Source organism: Oncorhynchus mykiss, chromosome 30 (genome assembly GCF_013265735.2).
Source record: "Oncorhynchus mykiss isolate Arlee chromosome 30, USDA_OmykA_1.1, whole genome shotgun sequence".
NCBI lineage: Eukaryota > Metazoa > Chordata > Actinopteri > Salmoniformes > Salmonidae > Oncorhynchus > Oncorhynchus mykiss.
The window spans coordinates 25,674,905-25,691,843 of record NC_050570.1 but is presented as its reverse complement, the minus strand read 5'-3'; the positions used below and the strand labels follow the sequence as shown (position 1 = coordinate 25,691,843).

The 16,939-nt window shown below is 43.8% G+C and overlaps 2 protein-coding genes and 1 long non-coding RNA gene across 9 annotated transcripts in view; 1 reads left to right on the top strand and 2 right to left on the bottom strand.

Annotated features, from left to right (window-relative positions):
- The window catches only part of LOC110521611 (ras-specific guanine nucleotide-releasing factor RalGPS2), a 136,062-nt gene extending 133,660 nt beyond the window's left edge, over window positions 1-2,402 (bottom strand). For all 4 annotated transcript variants that reach the window (XM_021599289.2, XM_021599288.2, XM_021599291.2 and 1 more), the window contains exon 1: window positions 1,731-2,402. The gene's annotated coding sequence lies outside the window, so the exon portion shown is untranslated. The remainder of the gene's footprint in view (window positions 1-1,730) is intronic.
- Window positions 2,403-3,887: 1,485 nt separating this feature from the next.
- LOC110521610 lies at window positions 3,888-9,544 on the bottom strand. 2 transcript variants are annotated; one of them, XR_002473177.2, is made up of 3 exons: window positions 9,345-9,544; window positions 4,116-4,303; window positions 3,888-4,014 (listed from the first exon to the last, which is right to left on the bottom strand). It is a non-coding gene; the product is annotated as an uncharacterized LOC110521610 (long non-coding RNA). The 2 variants fall into 2 exon arrangements; XR_002473176.2 differs by lacking the exon at window positions 9,345-9,544 and adding an exon at window positions 8,527-8,762.
- The window catches only part of LOC110521609 (protein zyg-11 homolog), a 26,710-nt gene continuing 18,559 nt past the window's right edge, over window positions 8,789-16,939 (top strand). For 2 of the 3 annotated variants that reach the window (XM_021599285.2, XM_021599284.2), the window contains exons 1-8: window positions 8,789-9,148; window positions 11,445-11,610; window positions 11,781-12,400; window positions 15,004-15,117; window positions 15,472-15,588; window positions 15,697-15,837; window positions 15,995-16,171; window positions 16,333-16,397. In XM_021599285.2, the coding sequence (XP_021454960.2) occupies window positions 9,125-9,148; window positions 11,445-11,610; window positions 11,781-12,400; window positions 15,004-15,117; window positions 15,472-15,588; window positions 15,697-15,837; window positions 15,995-16,171; window positions 16,333-16,397 (1,424 nt within the window). In that variant the 5' untranslated portion in view covers window positions 8,789-9,124. The remainder of the gene's footprint in view (window positions 9,149-11,444; window positions 11,611-11,780; window positions 12,401-15,003; window positions 15,118-15,471; window positions 15,589-15,696; window positions 15,838-15,994; window positions 16,172-16,332; window positions 16,398-16,939) is intronic. The other variant, XM_021599286.2, reaches the window with a different exon arrangement.

Sequence of the window (16,939 nt, the reverse complement as noted above, 5' to 3'; positions counted from 1 at the left end):
ATCTTGCGAGTTATATTCATCTTGAGAGAATGTTAATCTGCCAATGCAGAAGTGCGCCTACAATACACATTTCTGTAGTTTTCTGTGTATCCAACCAAGGCTAATATATATAGCCTGGTGGTCCAGATCTGCTAAAGTGCTAATTTAGCAAACTCCTCTCTGTGTTCGTTCTACGTCATGCCAAACGTGTATGGCATGACAAGTTATGATAGGATAGAGGTGTTGGCTACAGTACAGCCTGAGATCAACCAGGCTGTAAAGGCACTACCATGACTATACGGCATCTCAGGGCTCGACATCAACGCTTGTCCGCTTCCCCGGGGCAAGTATAATAAAACAAATATATAATAATAATAAATATAGATTTAAGCTGGCCGAATGGACAAGTTAAAGAAATCACACAAAAAAAAACAATATCAAACAATTAGGCTAAGCCGAATTGGAGTGGTGTCCTCCGGGGCGGGGGACAAGTGACTTGAGCTCTTTCGACAAGTAAAAAAAAATGTTTTTTTTTTTTTAATGTCCTACTGGCTAAAAACGTTAATGTCCAGACCTGCATCTCAGTTATGGAACACGAGCTTATACTGCTTGACAGATATTACTGGGTTAACGGAAATCTGCCTGCATGGCATGTGGCATGATTGATATATGTTGCTGTAGAGTCCCTGCTTTGCCCAGCAAGAGTGGCCTAGCAATATCAAGGCATTGAAGGCAGCAATGAAAGATGCATCAGCAATCTGTTAAACATGGCTCATCTAGCTAATGATGTGGGACATGAGACGTGCTTGACTGTGCATTACAAATAATAAATTCATTACTAAACACTCACCCTTTGAAATCAAATATCGACCCACGGTATTGCTTTTAACTGGTACGTTTCAGGGCCTAACGTTACCTAGCTAATCACTGATGCTGACATATCCTAGCTACAGTAGGCAGGCACCACGATGTTGATGCCAACCTGTCATGAAAGATTAATGAATTCGTATTGCAACGGCTGACTGGCTAACGTGATGCTTCTTGCCTGTGCATGAACTACAGGCCGTTGCACCTCCCCTAAAAGTGCTCTGCTTTTTCAGACTAACTGCACATAGTAATAACTTCTATATTGAAAGACATGTAGCCAACCGGCAGTTTATGTTTATATCCAAGCCATTTTAGTGAGAGAGAAAAAAAACACGCCCCACCCGAAACACTCCCCGGATCTGGGCGGGACAGTGAGGGGGGTTCTGAGTCCAAGACAACCCGAGACAAGGCGTTTCAGTAGCCATCAGCTTAGCGCTAACATCAGGGGGACAACACGCGCAAATAACCGTTAGCCAGCTTGCCATCTCAGTTGGCTAAAAAAACACAAATAGCAACGACATTAAAGACAGTTGCTAGTTAGTTTGCTAACTAAACTCGGCAAACAAAGGTTGACTACCTACAATAGCTAACGTTAGCTAACTCGACAAGTGCAAACATCTTAAGACATTCTGAGAGCTAGAACTGGCTGTGGTGTAATGCAAGGTAGTTAACGTTAGCTAACGTACTTAACGTTACTGCAACACATAATACTATTCAACTCAAAATAAACGCTTTACTTAAACCTTCAAAGAGAATACTTAACGTCGTTAGTGTGGCTTACTCCTGTGGATAACGTTAGCTAACCTTCCGCGCAAATGGATTTAGCATCAGGGATGCTGCCACACACCCTAGCTTACGAAAACAGACATAAACCAGACACTCACCACACAGAAATGGGTGCCAAATTCCTCTTTTCGGGAAGGCAAACTCGACCCCAGCAAATTTCAGAGGCTCCTACAAAGCCAAAAGCGGTGTGCTCTGCAACAGCTGTGTTCTGTTTTGAATGAGGATTGAATAGACACGAGAAAAGGGGCGGGATTTAGAAAGTTCGCTCGCCTTCGCTGTTGCCCGCTGAAACCTGGTCTCAGAGCAAGTCGTATTGTTGTGTACGTGTGTAGCTAAATCCGAAACTTGCAACAGATGTGTTCTGTTTTGAATAAGGGTGAATGGACACGGGAAAAATGGCGGGATTTAGAAAGTCGCCCGCTGCAACCTGGTCTCAGAGCACTTCGTGTACGGAAATCCGAAAGCCTAGTTTTCAGGATAATAAATGACATGTCCAATGGTATGTTTTAATTTGTGGATGTCAGGCACCAATTTTGTATGATATAATACGAATTGTAATTCGTGACATATGTTACGAATTTGCAAAATACAGAATATGTTAAACTTTGCAAAATTAACTATATGTTACAAAATTTGAAAAAAATATGGTATGTTACGAATTCTAGCTAGACAGTTAGGTGGCTAACCTTAGCAAGCTGGCTAACGTTAGCTAGTGTAACGGATGTGAAACGGCTAGCTTAGTTAGCGGTGCGCACTAAATAGCGTTTCAATCGGTGACGTAACCTGCTCTGAGACCTTGAAGTAGTAGTTCCCCTTGCTCTGCAAGGGTGGTGGCTTTTGTGGAGCGATGGGTAACGATGCTTCGAGGGTGACTGTTGATGTGTGCAGAAGGTCCCTGGTTTGCGCCCGGGTATGGGCGAGGGGACGGTCTAAACTTATACTGTTACACTAGGCCAGGGGTTCGGGTTAGGTTTAGGAGTTAGGTTAAAGGAGTAAAGTTAGGAAAGCGTGCTAAGTTCTTGCAAAGTAGCTAAAACGTAGTAAGCAGTTGTAAAGTTGCTCATTAGCTAAAATTCCAAAGTTGTCCCTGATGAAATTCAAACTCCCAACCTTTGAGTTGCTAGACATTCATTCCTACCCATCCACACCAACCAACCATCCTACTTTTGTTTTTGCGTTAAGTACTCATCTGTTTTATGTAACCATATCAAACCTAACATATACTAACTAATACGAGTGTCCAGGATTTATGTTACTATGTTACGTTTAGTCTATGAGACCAGACTGCCTAAACACTGCTCTAAAATATGTTTTATGTCTCCCCCAATGTTACTAGGGAGTGTAAACTAATCCTAGATCTGTGGCTACAGATAACGGTGATTCCTACCACCGTGTGCCAGTACACCAGAGAATGCTGCGCGTGTGGAGTCTTGACTGGCACCTACCGGGGTCGCGAGACAGAGCTGGGCACTGTTTAGTTAAGTGTCTACGAGAGTGGATGATATGCCAGTGAAATTGCCACGGGTAATGAATGGTAAGAGGATAAAGGTCTGTTTTTAGGTTTCTCGCTACACCCCCAAATATTTTGCATTACAGACAAGTTTTTATCTCGGATGTGACCAGTGTGCTTCTCTGCTGGATTTGGAAGTAGCAAGACAATAGAATATGTTTACATCAATGTTTTGTAATGAAACAGCAGGGAGCAGGTCTCGAACCCTGGAGGTCAGGCGCGCTATCGACTGTGCCGCAGAAGTATGCTCGAGCAGCAGAGACGATTTCCGCGGATATAAACCCTGGGTCGTTACAATATTGTCAAATTGGCCCATTGAAGGCTGGTACTTTAATAATAATATGGGTGCAAAAAAAAAAAAAAAAATGTTTCAGCAATTCTGACCGAAACGTCACATTATCTGTCTGATCTGAAGCGCTTTACTCCATAACGTGAATATGTCCCACCAGATTATTCTATTTTTAACACATCACATGACATCAAATGGGATGAGCAAATTAGACGACAAAATAAAACTCTGACCTGCCCTGATGTACTCATGGACAGTGGATTTGCCATATCACGCTAGTTTTCCTTGACTTTGACTCCATCTTATGGCAGAACCTATGAACTTCGCAAACAGCTGCATTTTAACACGACCACACACTTAAATGGCGCTGTTTGTCCACTGTCAATGTGGGATGAGATACTCTCCACCATGGATTTATAACTATAATGACACCACGTGAACAGACCTGTTTGCATGAACTCATTTTAATCAAGTCAAGTTGTTGTCAATGTTCAGGCAGATAGATGTGTTGGACTGAGAATCTGTCCTTTCTCCATGTCGAGAGGAACAATCTCATTGGATGCAAAAATATTAAGTTGGTCCCCTATAGAGAAAAAACATGTTATATTTTACAGAGCCCCATATAAATCATCCACACACAAAGGATTGGACCCTTTTTTTCAATTCCCGCCTAAAATGACATACCTAAATCTAAAACACGCACATTAGTGAATCCTTCAACCTTTTGCCCCCTGAGTCAGGGCCGGCCTTCATGGCTCAACCAACGTCAGTGAAGAGACCCACGTTTTGACACGAGTCCACAGACTTCTTACCACTACTGCTGTAGGCCGTCATGAAGCAGTAGGCCATCTTCAGATTATCTGCAACTTCCCCTGGTGGAGAGATGTAGAACATGGTGAGTTTGACCACTTGGGGGATGGATTCAGGGTCTGTCTGTCTGTATTTTCTTATCATCCTTATATTTCTTATTAATAAGATGACATGTCTGAAAACATGTTTTTGTCATGCCACACTCTAACCTTTCAAATGACTTGTCAATCTGAGAAATGCAAATTGTTGCAGACTTTGCTGTTATAATCTTCTACTGAATGGGATTAAGTGTAGTGTAGTTCAGTCATGTACCTCCCTTGGACATAGTAAACCCTAAGCTTGTAGAAGCCTTCACCATGTTTATTCATCTCACAATTGTGTTTGAGCACCTGGGTGGTAGACTCAATGTTTTCTTTCACTCCTTCCATGTAGTCAGCAAGCCTTTGACACCATGACAACAGAATACATACAGTGGGGCAAAAAAGTATTTAGTCAGCCACCAATTGTGCAAGTTCTCCCACTTAAAAAGATGAGAGAGGCCTGTAATTTTCATCATAGCTACACTTCAACTATGACAGACAAAATTAGGGGAAAAAATCCAGAAAATCACATTGTAGGATTTTTAATGAATTTATTTGCAAATTATGGTGGAAAATAAGTATTTGGTCACCTACAAACAAGCAAGATTTCTGTCTCTCACAGACCTGTAACTTCTTCTTTAAGAGGCTCCTCTGTCCTCCACTTGTTACCTGTATTAATGGCACCTGTTTGAACTTGTTATCAGTATAAATGACACCTGTCCACAACCTCAAACAGTCACACTCCAAACTCCACTATGGCCAAGACCAAAGAGCTGTCAAAGGACACCAGAAACTAAATTGTAGACCTGCACCAGGCTGGGAAGACTGAATCTGCAATAGGTAAGCAGCTTGGTTTGAAGAAATCAACTGTGGGAGCAATTATTAGGAAATGGAAGACATACAAGACCACTGATAATCTCCCTCGATCTGGGGCTCCACGCAAGATCTCACCCCGTGGGGTCAAAATGATCACAAGAACGGTGAGCAAAAATCCCAGAACCACACGGGGGGACCTAGTGAATGACCTGCAGAGAGCTGGGACCAAAGTAACTAAGCCTACCATCAGTAACACACTACGCCGCCAGGGACACAAATCCTGCAGTGCCAGACGTGTCCCCCTGCTTAAGCCAGAACATGTCCAGGTCCGTCTGAAGTTTGCTAGAGAGCATTTGGATGATCCAGAAGAAGATTGGGAGAATGTCATATGGTCAGATGAAACCAAAATAAAACTTTTTTGTAAAAACTCAACTCGTCGTGTTTGGAGGACAAAGAATGCTGAGCTGCATCCAAAGAACACCATACCTACTGTGAAGCATGGGGGTAGAAACATCATGCTTTGGGACTGTTTTTCTGCAAAGGGACCAGGTCGACTGATCCGTGTAAAGGAAATAATGAATGGGGCCATGTATCGTGAGATTTTGAGTGAAAACCTCCTTCCATCAGCAAGGGCATTGAATATTAAACGTGGCTGGGTCTTTCAGCATGACAATGATCCCAAACACATCGCCCGGGCAACGAAGGAGTGGCTTCGTAAGAAGCATTTCAAGGTCCTGGAGTGGCCTAGCCAGGACTTACAGAAAACGTTTGACCTCTGTCATTGCCAACAAAGGGTATATAACAAAGTATTGAGATAAACTTTTGTTATTGACCAAATACTTATTTTCCACCATAATTGCAAATAAATTCATAAAAAATCCTACCATGTGATTTTCTGGATTTTTTTTCCTCATTTTGTCTGTCATAGTTGAAGTGTAGCTATGATGAAAATTACAGGCCTCTCTCATCTTTTTAAGTGGGAGAACTTGCACAATTGGTGGCTGACTAAATAATTTTTTGCCCCACTGTACATGCAGAAATAGGTTAGATACTTTTATGAGGTGGAAGGCGGAAAGCTTACAGTACAAGTACATGAGGCATAAACAAACTAAACACCAACCAGAATCAGTGTTTCAGCACCCCAGTTATGGGACAGCGAAAGGGTAACCATGAGCTGAACAACACTGAGTGACCCAACCACTCACTTCAGCACATGGGACAGCGCACGTCATGCCTTACCTTCAGGGTCCTTCTCTCTGTGACACTGGTAGCTGAAATCTACCCCTATGTTATCCAAATGCTGCTTCACCTCCTTTTCGTCCTCAAAGTTTATGAGTCTAGCCGTGATTCGAATGGAGGAGCAGTGTCATAAAAATCCCTGTCTAAAAACCTCACGTGTTGAAAAGTCCACAACTTGTGACCTTGGTGTTGGACTGATGAGGTAATAATTTCAGGTCCCCGTTGAACAACAATGTAATATTGAGAGATCGTCTTGATGTGATGAACTTGCAGTGAATTATAATCTATTTTTAAGGAAAAGGTAGCTAGAGATGCTTGTTTTAGCAGATTTTTTAGAACACTCCCAACAGTAGCCATGACATCACCTACAAGCATCGCCTACCAGCGGAACCGCGCTTCTTAACACCAGCCCGCTTAACCAAGAAGCGTGCTGCACCAATGTGTCGGAGGAAACACCATTCAACTGACGACCGCTGGTGCCCGGCCCTCCACAGGGAATCGCTACGAGGTCAGCCTGCAGGTGCCTGGCCCGCCACAAGGAGTCGCTAAAGTGCAATGAGCCAATTAAAGCCCCCCTAGCCAAACCCTCCCCTAACCCGGACGACGCTGGGCCAATTGTTCGCCGCCCTATGGGACTCCCGATCACGGCCGGTTGTGAAACAGCCCAGGATCGAACCCGGGTCTGTAGTGACGACTCTAGCACTGTGATGCAGTGCCTTAGACCGCTGTGCCACTCGGGAGGCCCACATCATTACCCTGTTTTACCCCTGCACTGTTAACCGCGGCACATTGAAGCATATGTGATTGGTCTAGTTATGTAAGGGATCGGATGGATTGGATGTGCGTTTTAAATATCTATTAACTGATCTATTAAATATCTGATTAGTGGAACAATTCTCCTGCTTAACAATGGGCTAAAATATAGGGTAATAATTGTGCTTGTCAGCAAGAACACTATTACCATTCCCCACACTTGTTTTATTATTTTACTTCTTCATATTTTTTTCATTGTAATAACATATTTGAAATCTGATATGCCTACTCGTGTCTTTAAAAATGAAATATATGAGGCTATGTATTTTTGCCACCATTCATGGGCAGTATTGAATAAGTCATACAAATAAGCACTGGATATTGAATGCTCCAGGCCTCAAATATAATTGTAGGACATTTTAGTATTTGTGCACATGCACAGATGGCATAGATGGTAGGAGGACTCACAACTCATAAACACATCATATTTTGTCTTTGTAGAGTAAGATGATGGCAAGGACTAGTTCTTCAACTAGTTGGCATAAACCACCTGAATATTAATTTGATTTTTCTTGAAGGTTGGTTCATTTTGAGAAATTAATTGTTAGAACAAGAACATTTTAAAACTCTCAGCACTTGGGAAATATGGATCAGGGGTGGCCAACCATCCTGGAGCGCAAGCGGGGTGTACCCAAATTACAAAATATTTGTGTCCTTACCTTGAAACTAACCTATGGACAAGGAGACTGCAATCTATGATTTGGTTACCCACTGCCATCAACCATTAATATGAGTATTTCCTGAGTAGAGCCTTGGTGTAGTGGTTAAACTCCCCAGCATGTGTCGTTTACAACTTTCCACATGAGAACAGGAATCAATCCCTGCTTCCAACCTTCCCACTGTTTCTCCCACTTGCCTGTCCCCCCATTTCATTACTGTCTGAATAAAGTGTCAAACCACCTCAAAAATATGTTTTAAAGAAAAGTATATTTCATCACCCCAAAATCTCAAAGTAACAAAGTAGTCGCATTTTGAGTGTTCATTTGATGCTCAAAGCATCCTGAATACCCCTGACCTGTGTTTTTTATTATTAAAATGTTCCACCCTGGTCATAGGACTAAACCATGTCAAAATAAATAGAATGACAGAAAATGAGCTTTAAAACAATAAAATATTCCCGGGGGAGAACCCCCAACTAGGGGTTGTGCCAGGGGGCAATGAAATTCATACAGCAAATCTCACTCCAAACTTTCTCCAAAAATTGGCAGCCCAACCAAGAATTGTCAAATTAACGTCCGATTTGACTTTTTGTAGCAGGGTTGGATAATTAACATAGCAGGTTAGGATAATTCGGTTAAGGTTTGGACACGGGTTGCTAAAATTCGAAACAAATATACCTTTTGACGTTATTTTACAAAAGCTGGATCCCTTCTAGCCATGACCAGTGACTTGAAAGCGACTTCATAAAAAAAACGAATGACATTTGATCACAACAACATTAAAGGTGTATAGCTCCATATACTACAGGCGCAGTCGGACAATTTGTATCTCCATAATGCAACAACCTTTGAAAGGGACTAGACAACATTTATCCTCGAAAGCGCCCTGTATATTCCTAGCATACTGTAAATAATAGCTTCCTAGCTGGTGATGTACTTCCTGTGTCATGACCTTTGTTACTGTCTGTCAACAAAAATAGCTACATCTATCGTTTTCTCCGGTGAATGTTTACGTTCAAACTGGCTGTGTGTTGATTTAGAGATACGTATTAGCCCTGTTAACTAACGGACATGGTCTGAAAATGTTGCAGGAACATCTCTTTTCGTACCAACAAGTTAGCTAGCTAACGTTAGTTGTTAGCTCTTCGCAACAACTAGTTTCAGCTAGATTTGGCTATCTAGGTACAGTAGCAAGTTAACAAGACGAGCCGAGGCTAAAGCTATATTTATTTTTGGTCAGGTGTCGAGCCTTCCCGTCTGTTTCACTGTGCATGATATGGCCTTCAATTCCTTGACCATGGTGAGGTTTTTTTTCGCTTTACATTTCTAAAATTCAGTCGTGCATTGATCTAAAAAAGCATACAGTTAACGTTAGCTAGCTAGCCTATGCATAGACACTAACTAGCTACCTTGGGATAAGGCAGAATGCCTTGATTAGAATGCCTTGGGTTTTCGATAGCAAATCAGTAACTAGCAAGCTAGCTATATAACGGTACCTGATGAAATTTGATCCACCACGATCGCGAACGTAACGTTGCTGGCTAGTTAAACCTGTCCTTAGCTGGAGGTGTCTGTTATTTTTTATTTTTTACAAATTACCACCACCAGACGTTCTCTACCTCCTCCTGTGTGTATCTGGATAACAGGTCTCATTGGCGACTATTTTAACTTTGGACATTATATCTATTTATTTATTTATTTCACCTTTATTTAACCAGGTAGGCTAGTTGAGAACAAGTTCTCATTTGCAACTGCGACCTGGCCAAGATAAAGCATAGCAGTGTGAACAGACAACACAGAGTTACACATGGAGTAAACAATTAACAAGTCAATAACACAGTAGGAAAAAAAAGGGGGAGTCTATATACAATGTGTGCAAAAGGCATGAGGAGGTAGGCGAATAATTACAATTTTGCAGATTAACACTGGAGTGATAAATGATCAGATGGTCATGTACAGGTAGAGATATTGGTGTGCAAAAGAGCAGAAAAGTAAATAAATAAAAACAGTATGGGAATGAGGTAGGTGAAAATGGGTGGGCTATTTACCAATAGACTATGTACAGCTGCAGCGATCGGTTAGCTGCTCAGATAGCTGATGTTTGAAGTTGGTGAGGGAGATAAGTCTCCAACTTCAGCGATTTTTGCAGTTCGTTCCAGTCACAGGCAGCAGAGTACTGAAACGAAAGGCGGCCAAATGAGGTGTTGGCTTTAGGGATGATCAGTGAGATGCACCTGCTGGAGCGAGTGCTACGGATGGGTGTTGCCATCGTGACCAGTGAACTGAGATAAGGCAGAGCTTTACCTAGCAAGGACTTGTAGATGACCTGGAGCCAGTGGGTCTGGTGACGAATATGTAGCGAGGGCCAGCCGACTAGAGCATACAAGTCGCAGTGGTGGGTGGTATAAGGTGCTTTAGTGACAAAACGGATGGCACTGTGATAGACTGCATCCAGTTTGCTGAGTAGAGTGTTGGAAGCCATTTTGTAGATGACATCGCCAAAGTCGAGGATCGGTAGGATAGTCAGTTTTACTAGGGTAAGCTTGGTGGCGTGAGTGAAGGAGGCTTTGTTGCGGAATAGAAAGCCGACTCTTGATTTGATTTTCGATTGGAGATGTTTGATATGAGTCTGGAAGGAGAGTTTGCAGTCTAGCCAGACACCTAGGTACTTATAGATGTCCACATATTCAAGGTCGGAACCATCCAGGGTGGTGATGCTAGTTGGGCATGCGGGTGCAGGCAGCGATCGGTTGAAAAGCATGCATTTGGTTTTACTAGCGTTTAAGAGCAGTTGGAGGCCGCGGAAGGAGTGTTGTATGGCATTGAAGCTCGTTTGGAGGTTAGATAGCACAGTGTCCAATGACGGGCCGAAGGTATATAGAATGGTGTCGTCTGCGTAGAGGTGGATCAGGGAATCGCCCGCAGCAAGAGCAACATCATTGATATATACAGAGAAAAGAGTCGGCCCGAGAATTGAACCCTGTGGCACCCCCATAGAGACTGCCAGAGGACCGGACAGCATGCCCTCCGATTTGACACACTGAACTCTGTCTGCAAAGTAATTGGTGAACCAGGCAAGGCAGTCATCCGAAAAACCGAGGCTATTGAGTCTGCTGATAAGAATATGGTGATTGACAGAGTCGAAAGCCTTGGCAAGGTCGATGAAGACGGCTGCACAGTACTGTCTTTTATCGATGGCGGTTATGATATCGTTTAGTACCTTGATTGTGGCTGAGGTGCACCCGTGACCGGCTCGGAAACCAGATTGCACAGCGGAGAAGGTACGGTGGGATTCGAGATGGTCAGTGACCTGTTTGTTGACTTGGCTTTCGAAGACCTTAGATAGGCAGGGCAGGATGGATATAGGTCTGTAACAGTTTGGGTCCAGGGTGTCTCCCCCTTTGAAGAGGGGGATGACTGCGGCAGCTTTCCAATCCTTGGGGATCTCAGACGATATGAAAGAGAGGTTGAACAGGCTGGTAATAGGGGTTGCGACAATGGCAATCTATTCAAATGTTTGGTATGCCATTTGGGAATACTGCCTTGAAGTGCGGGCATAAGTGTCTAATGGTGATCTCTTGCCTTGTGTGTTCCAGGATGAGGCATCCCCTGCATCTCTGACGGATCTGTGTCTGTCCTATGTCAGTAGGAACCTGGAGAGGTTCTGTGTGAAGCATGCTGATGGATCTCTCTGTCTCAGAGACTCTCTGCTGTTTCCCCAGGAGCTAGCTGACCAGCTGCTGGCTAAGATGGCCACTGACGGTGAGCAAGGAGGATGAAGTAGTCAACCGTCACAGATCCAAGCTTCGATCCTTACGTTGATCATTAGTAGAAAACACAAAACAGGCAGTGTCTAGAGCAGTAATGAGCTAATTCCTTAAATGATTTTGTCTCCGCTCTAACAAAAAAGGTGTGTATGTGTGTGTTTCTAGGTCTGTTGAATGACAGTACAGTAGGAGTGTTTCGTAGCAGTGAGTACCTTCGGCTGCGTCGTGCGTGTATTCGTACGGCCCGTATCTCTGCCGAGGCGTTCCAGAGAGCTCTCTGTCCTCACCGCCTGCTGGAGCTGGACGCTGCTAGGGTCAACGCTGACCTCACAATCTCTGACATACTACATGGCCTTGCCTCCAACAAACACTGCCGGGTAAGCACACTAATAAGAGAGCCTCCAGCAGTTAGACACCCACAAACACTAACCTTCTCTCACTCTCCCCCTTCTCCCTCTCCCCCCCAGGAGAGCTTGCAGCGGTTGGTCCTTACAGGTCTGACCATGTCCTCTCTGGAGGAACCGTCATGTCACTGTTTCAGCTCTCTCCAGGGGCTGCGGTCCCTCTCCCTGGCCAATGTGGACTTCTACGACTCTGGGCTGGCTGATGTGTGTTCCCTGTCCCGCCTGGAGAGCCTGGACCTGTCCAACACCTCCGTGACCAACCTCAACCCTCTACTGGGACTCAGAGAGAGGCTGAGGTCACTAACACTACACCAGCTGAAGAGGCTGGAGATGAGCACTGCCCAGCTACTAGCTGTCATTGGACAACTGGAGGCACTGCAGGTGGGTGGGGACAGCTCTGATGCTGAAGTTTTACATTGATTTCCTCCACTATAAGGTGTGTGTAATATACATATATACAGTTGAAGTTTACATACACCTTAGCCAAATACATTTAAACCCAGTTTTTCACAATTCCTGCCATTTAATCCAAGTAAAAATTCCCTGTCTTAGGTCAGTTAGGATCACCACTTTATTTTAAGAATGTGAAATGTCAGAATAATAGTAGAGAGAATTATTTATTTCATCTTTTATTTCTTTCCTCACATTCCAAGTGAGTCAGAAGTTTACATTCACTCAATTAGTATTTGGTGGCATTGCCTTTAAATTGTTTAACTTGGGTCAAATGTTTCGGGAAGCCTTCCACAAACTTCCCACAATAAGTTGGGTGAATTTTGGTCCATTCCTCCTGACAGAGCTGGTTTAACTGAGTCAGGTTTGGAGGCCTCCTTGCTCGTACACGCTTTTTCAGTTCTCCCCACAAATGTTCTATAGGATTGAGGTCAGGGCTTTGTGAAGGCCACTCCAATACTTTGACTTTGTCCTTAAGCCATTTTGCCACGACTTTGGAAGTATGCTTGGGGTCATTGTCCATTTGGAAGACCCATTTGCGACCAAGCTTTAACTTCCTGACTGATATCCACTTAATTTTCTATCCTCATGATGCCATCTATTTTGTGAAGTGCACCAGTCCCTCCTGCAGCAAAGCATCCCCACAACATGATGCTGCCACCCCTGTGCTTCACGGTTGGGATGGTGTTCTTCAGCTTGCAAGCGTCCCCCTTTTTCTCCAAACATAACTATGGTCATTATGGCCAAACAGTTCTATTTTTGTTTCATCAGACCAGAGGACAAAAAGTACGATCTTTGTCCCCATGTGCAGTTGCAAACCATAGTATGGCTTTTTTATGGCGGTTTTGGAGCAGTGGCTTCTTCCTTGCCGAGTGGCCTTTCAGGTTATGTCGATATAGGACTCATTTTACTATGGATATAGATACTTTTGTACCCGTGAAGATGCTGGAGGAAACAAGGTCCTTTGCTGCTGTTCTGAGTTTGATTTGCGTTTTTGTCACCAAAGAATGTTCATCTCTAGGAGACAGAATGCGTCTCCTTCCTGAGTGGTATGACGGCTGCGTGGTCCCATGGTGTTTATACTTGCGTACTATTGTTTGTACAGATGAACGTGGTACCTTCAGGCGTTTGGAAATTGCTCCCAAGGATGAACCAAACTTGTGGAGGTCTTGGCTGATTTCTTTTGATTTTCCCATGATGTCAAGCAAAGAGGCACTGAGTTTGAAGGTAGGCCTTGAAATACATCCACAGGTACACATCCAATTCACTCAAATTATGTCAATTAGCCTATCAGAAGCTAAAGTCATGACATCATTTTCTGGAATTTTCCAAGCTGTTTAAAGGCACAGTCAACTTAGTGTATGTAAACTTCTGACCCACTGGAATTGTGATACAGTGAATTATAAGTGAAATAATCTGTCTGTAAACAATTGTTGGAAAAATTACTTGTCATGCACAAAGTAGTTGTCTTAACCGACTTGCCAAAACTTTAGTTTGTTAACAGGACATTTTTGGAGTGGTTGAAAAACAAGTTTTAATTACTCACTACCAAGTTCCAAACTGCGTCTAGAAGCAACGTCAGCGCAAGAACTGTTCGTTGGGAGCTTCATGAAATGGGTTTCCATGGGCGAGCAGCCGCCCACAAGCTTAAGATCACCGTGCGCAATGCCAAGTGTCGGCTGGAGTGGTGTAAAGCTTGCTGCCATTGGACTCTGGAGCAGTAGAACCGCTTTCTCTGGAGTGATGAATCACGCGTCTCCATCTGGGAGTCCGAAGGACGAATCTGGGTTTGGCAGATGCCAGGAAAACGCTACCTGCCTCAATGCATAGTGCCAACTGTAAAGTTTGGTGGAAGAGGAATAATGGTCTGGGGCTGTTTTTCATGGTTCGGGCTAGGTCCCTTAGTTCCAGTGAAGGGAAATTTTAACGATACAGCATACAATTACATTACATAGACGATTCTATGCTTCCAAATTTGTGGCAACATTTTGGGGATAGCCCTTTCCTGTTTCAGCATGACAATGCCCCCGTGCACAAAGCGAGGTCCATACAGAAAGGGTTTGTCGAGATCGATGTGGAAGAACTTGACTGGATGCACAGAGCCCTGACCTCAACCCCATCGAACACCTTTGGGATGAATTGGAACGCTAACTGCGAGCCAGGGTTAAATCGCCCCAACATCAGTTCTCAACCTCACTAATGCTCTTGTGGCTGAATGAAAGCAAGTCCCCGCAGCAATGTTCCAACATCTATTGGAAAGCATTCCCAGAAGAGTGGAGGATGTTATAGCACCACAGGGGGGACCAACGCCATATTAATTCCTATTATTTTTGGAATGAGATGTTTTGTCATGTAGTGTGCATTGCTGAGCCAAGTTTCTGAAACCTTTTTAGTGATCCGTCACAGTGATTGTTAGCTATCCCTGAACTTTACTTGCGGTGCTCTAATGGTTTTACTTATGATACACAAGCATTGTGTGTGTGTGTGTGTGTGTGTGTGTGTGTGTGTGTGTGTGTGTGAACCTAACCATGCAGCACTTGGACATCAGTGATGATAAACAGTTCACATCAGATGTGGCTCGTCAGCTGCTGGGTGAGCCTGGGATCCTGCCTGCTCTGGTCTCGCTGGATGTGTCTGGACGCAAACAGGTATTGGAGACAGACTATGAGTTTAGTTGACTAGAGTTGTGAGTGGGTGTATTGCAGACCTGGCTGTGTGTGTAGAGCAGGGTTCACCAATCGGCGGCCCGAGCCTATTGGGATTTTCGCTGTTGGACATAAAGACTGTAAAATCAGCTCAAATTGATTTTCATTTACGAAATCTGTTCCCAGGTATTCTCACTCATGAATACAGAGGCATCTGTTTTTGTCAAATGCTAAGTCTTTTGGCGATTCTTATGGTCAATTTGCAATTTTGCTCTGGTCCCCCGATCATCCGCTCACGGGTGAATGTAGTTGGGGACCCTGGTGTAGAGTGTTTACCTGGTGTGTGTGTTATGCCAGGTGACGGATGCGGCGGTCAAGGCATTTGTAGAGGAGCGTCCAGGGATGACCTTTGTTGGTCTGCTGGCTACAGACGCTGGCTTCTCTAACTTCCTCAATGGAAAGGGCAGCCTCAAGGTGGGTCTCACTGTCTCCTTTTTTTTTTCTCTGTCTCTCTTGCTATGTTGCCTTTGTGTAGAGTAAGCAGCATATTGAGAGCACTACATGTTGTGTATGTCCTCTCAGGTGACAGGAGAGGCCAATGAGACTCAGATCTGTGAGGCGCTGCGTCGCTACAGTGAGAGGGAGGGCTTTGTCAGAGAGGCTCTGTTTCATCTCTTCAGTCTCACACACGTCATGGAGAAACCACGCCCTGACATACTCAAGGTACACACACTTTAGGTACACACACACTTTGTCATTCTGTTTCCTTCACCTCCACCTAAATCTTACTACAGCCTGGCTCTTAGTCAGTGGTACAACTTTTTAGAAAGTAATTTATTCTCTTCTCCCTATCTCTCTCTCCCTCTATCGTTCTATTTAGTTGGTAGTTTTGGGGATGAAGAACCACCCTGCCACCCTGAACGTCCAGTTGGCAGCCAGTGCATGTGTGTTTAACCTGACCAAGCAGGACCTGGCAGCGGGCATACCTGTTAGACTGCTGGGCACAGTCACTCAACTACTGCTGGAGGCCATGTGCACCTTCCCTAACCACCAACAGGTGCACACACACTCTCACCTTCTCCATCAAATTGTTTACACATATTCAGTTTCTTCCCATCTGCAAACACAGACGGGCTAGGGGCTGTTTGAGGACCAGGCCAGAATGTGTGTTTTGTTTTGTTTGGTCTCTGACTGCCATCTTGGATCCTCTCTTTCCAGTTGCAGAAGAATTGCCTGCTCTCTCTGTGCAGTGATCGCATACTGCAGGAGGTTCCCTTCAACAGGTACACATACATTTTTAGTTACGTTGACTTACTGTAGATACATTTATCCCTTAAGATTATGAGCTCTATTTGAACAAACTTAACGCAATGGTAAATCTAAGTGCACTATAGGTTCAGGGGTTTGTCAGAAATATTTTTGCTAATTTCACTATCAGAATTATGTGGGCGGTAGTGTGAAAGGGATGGGTTTTGTATAGCGGTTGACCGATTAATCGGAATGGCCAATTTAATTAGGGCTGATTTCAAGTTTTCATAACAATCGGTAATCTGCATTTTTGGACACCGATTATGGACGATTACATTGTACTCCACGAGGAGACTGCGTGGCAGGCTGACTACCTGTTATGCGAGTGCAGCAAGGAGCCACGGTAAGGTGCTAGCTAGCTTTAAACATATTTTATAAAAAACCATCTATCTTAACATAATCACTAGTTAACTACACACGGTTGATTATATTACTAGTTTATCTAGCTTGTCCTGCATGGCATATAATCGATGCGGTGCCTGTTAATTTATCATTGAATTAAGCAAGATTAAATTCA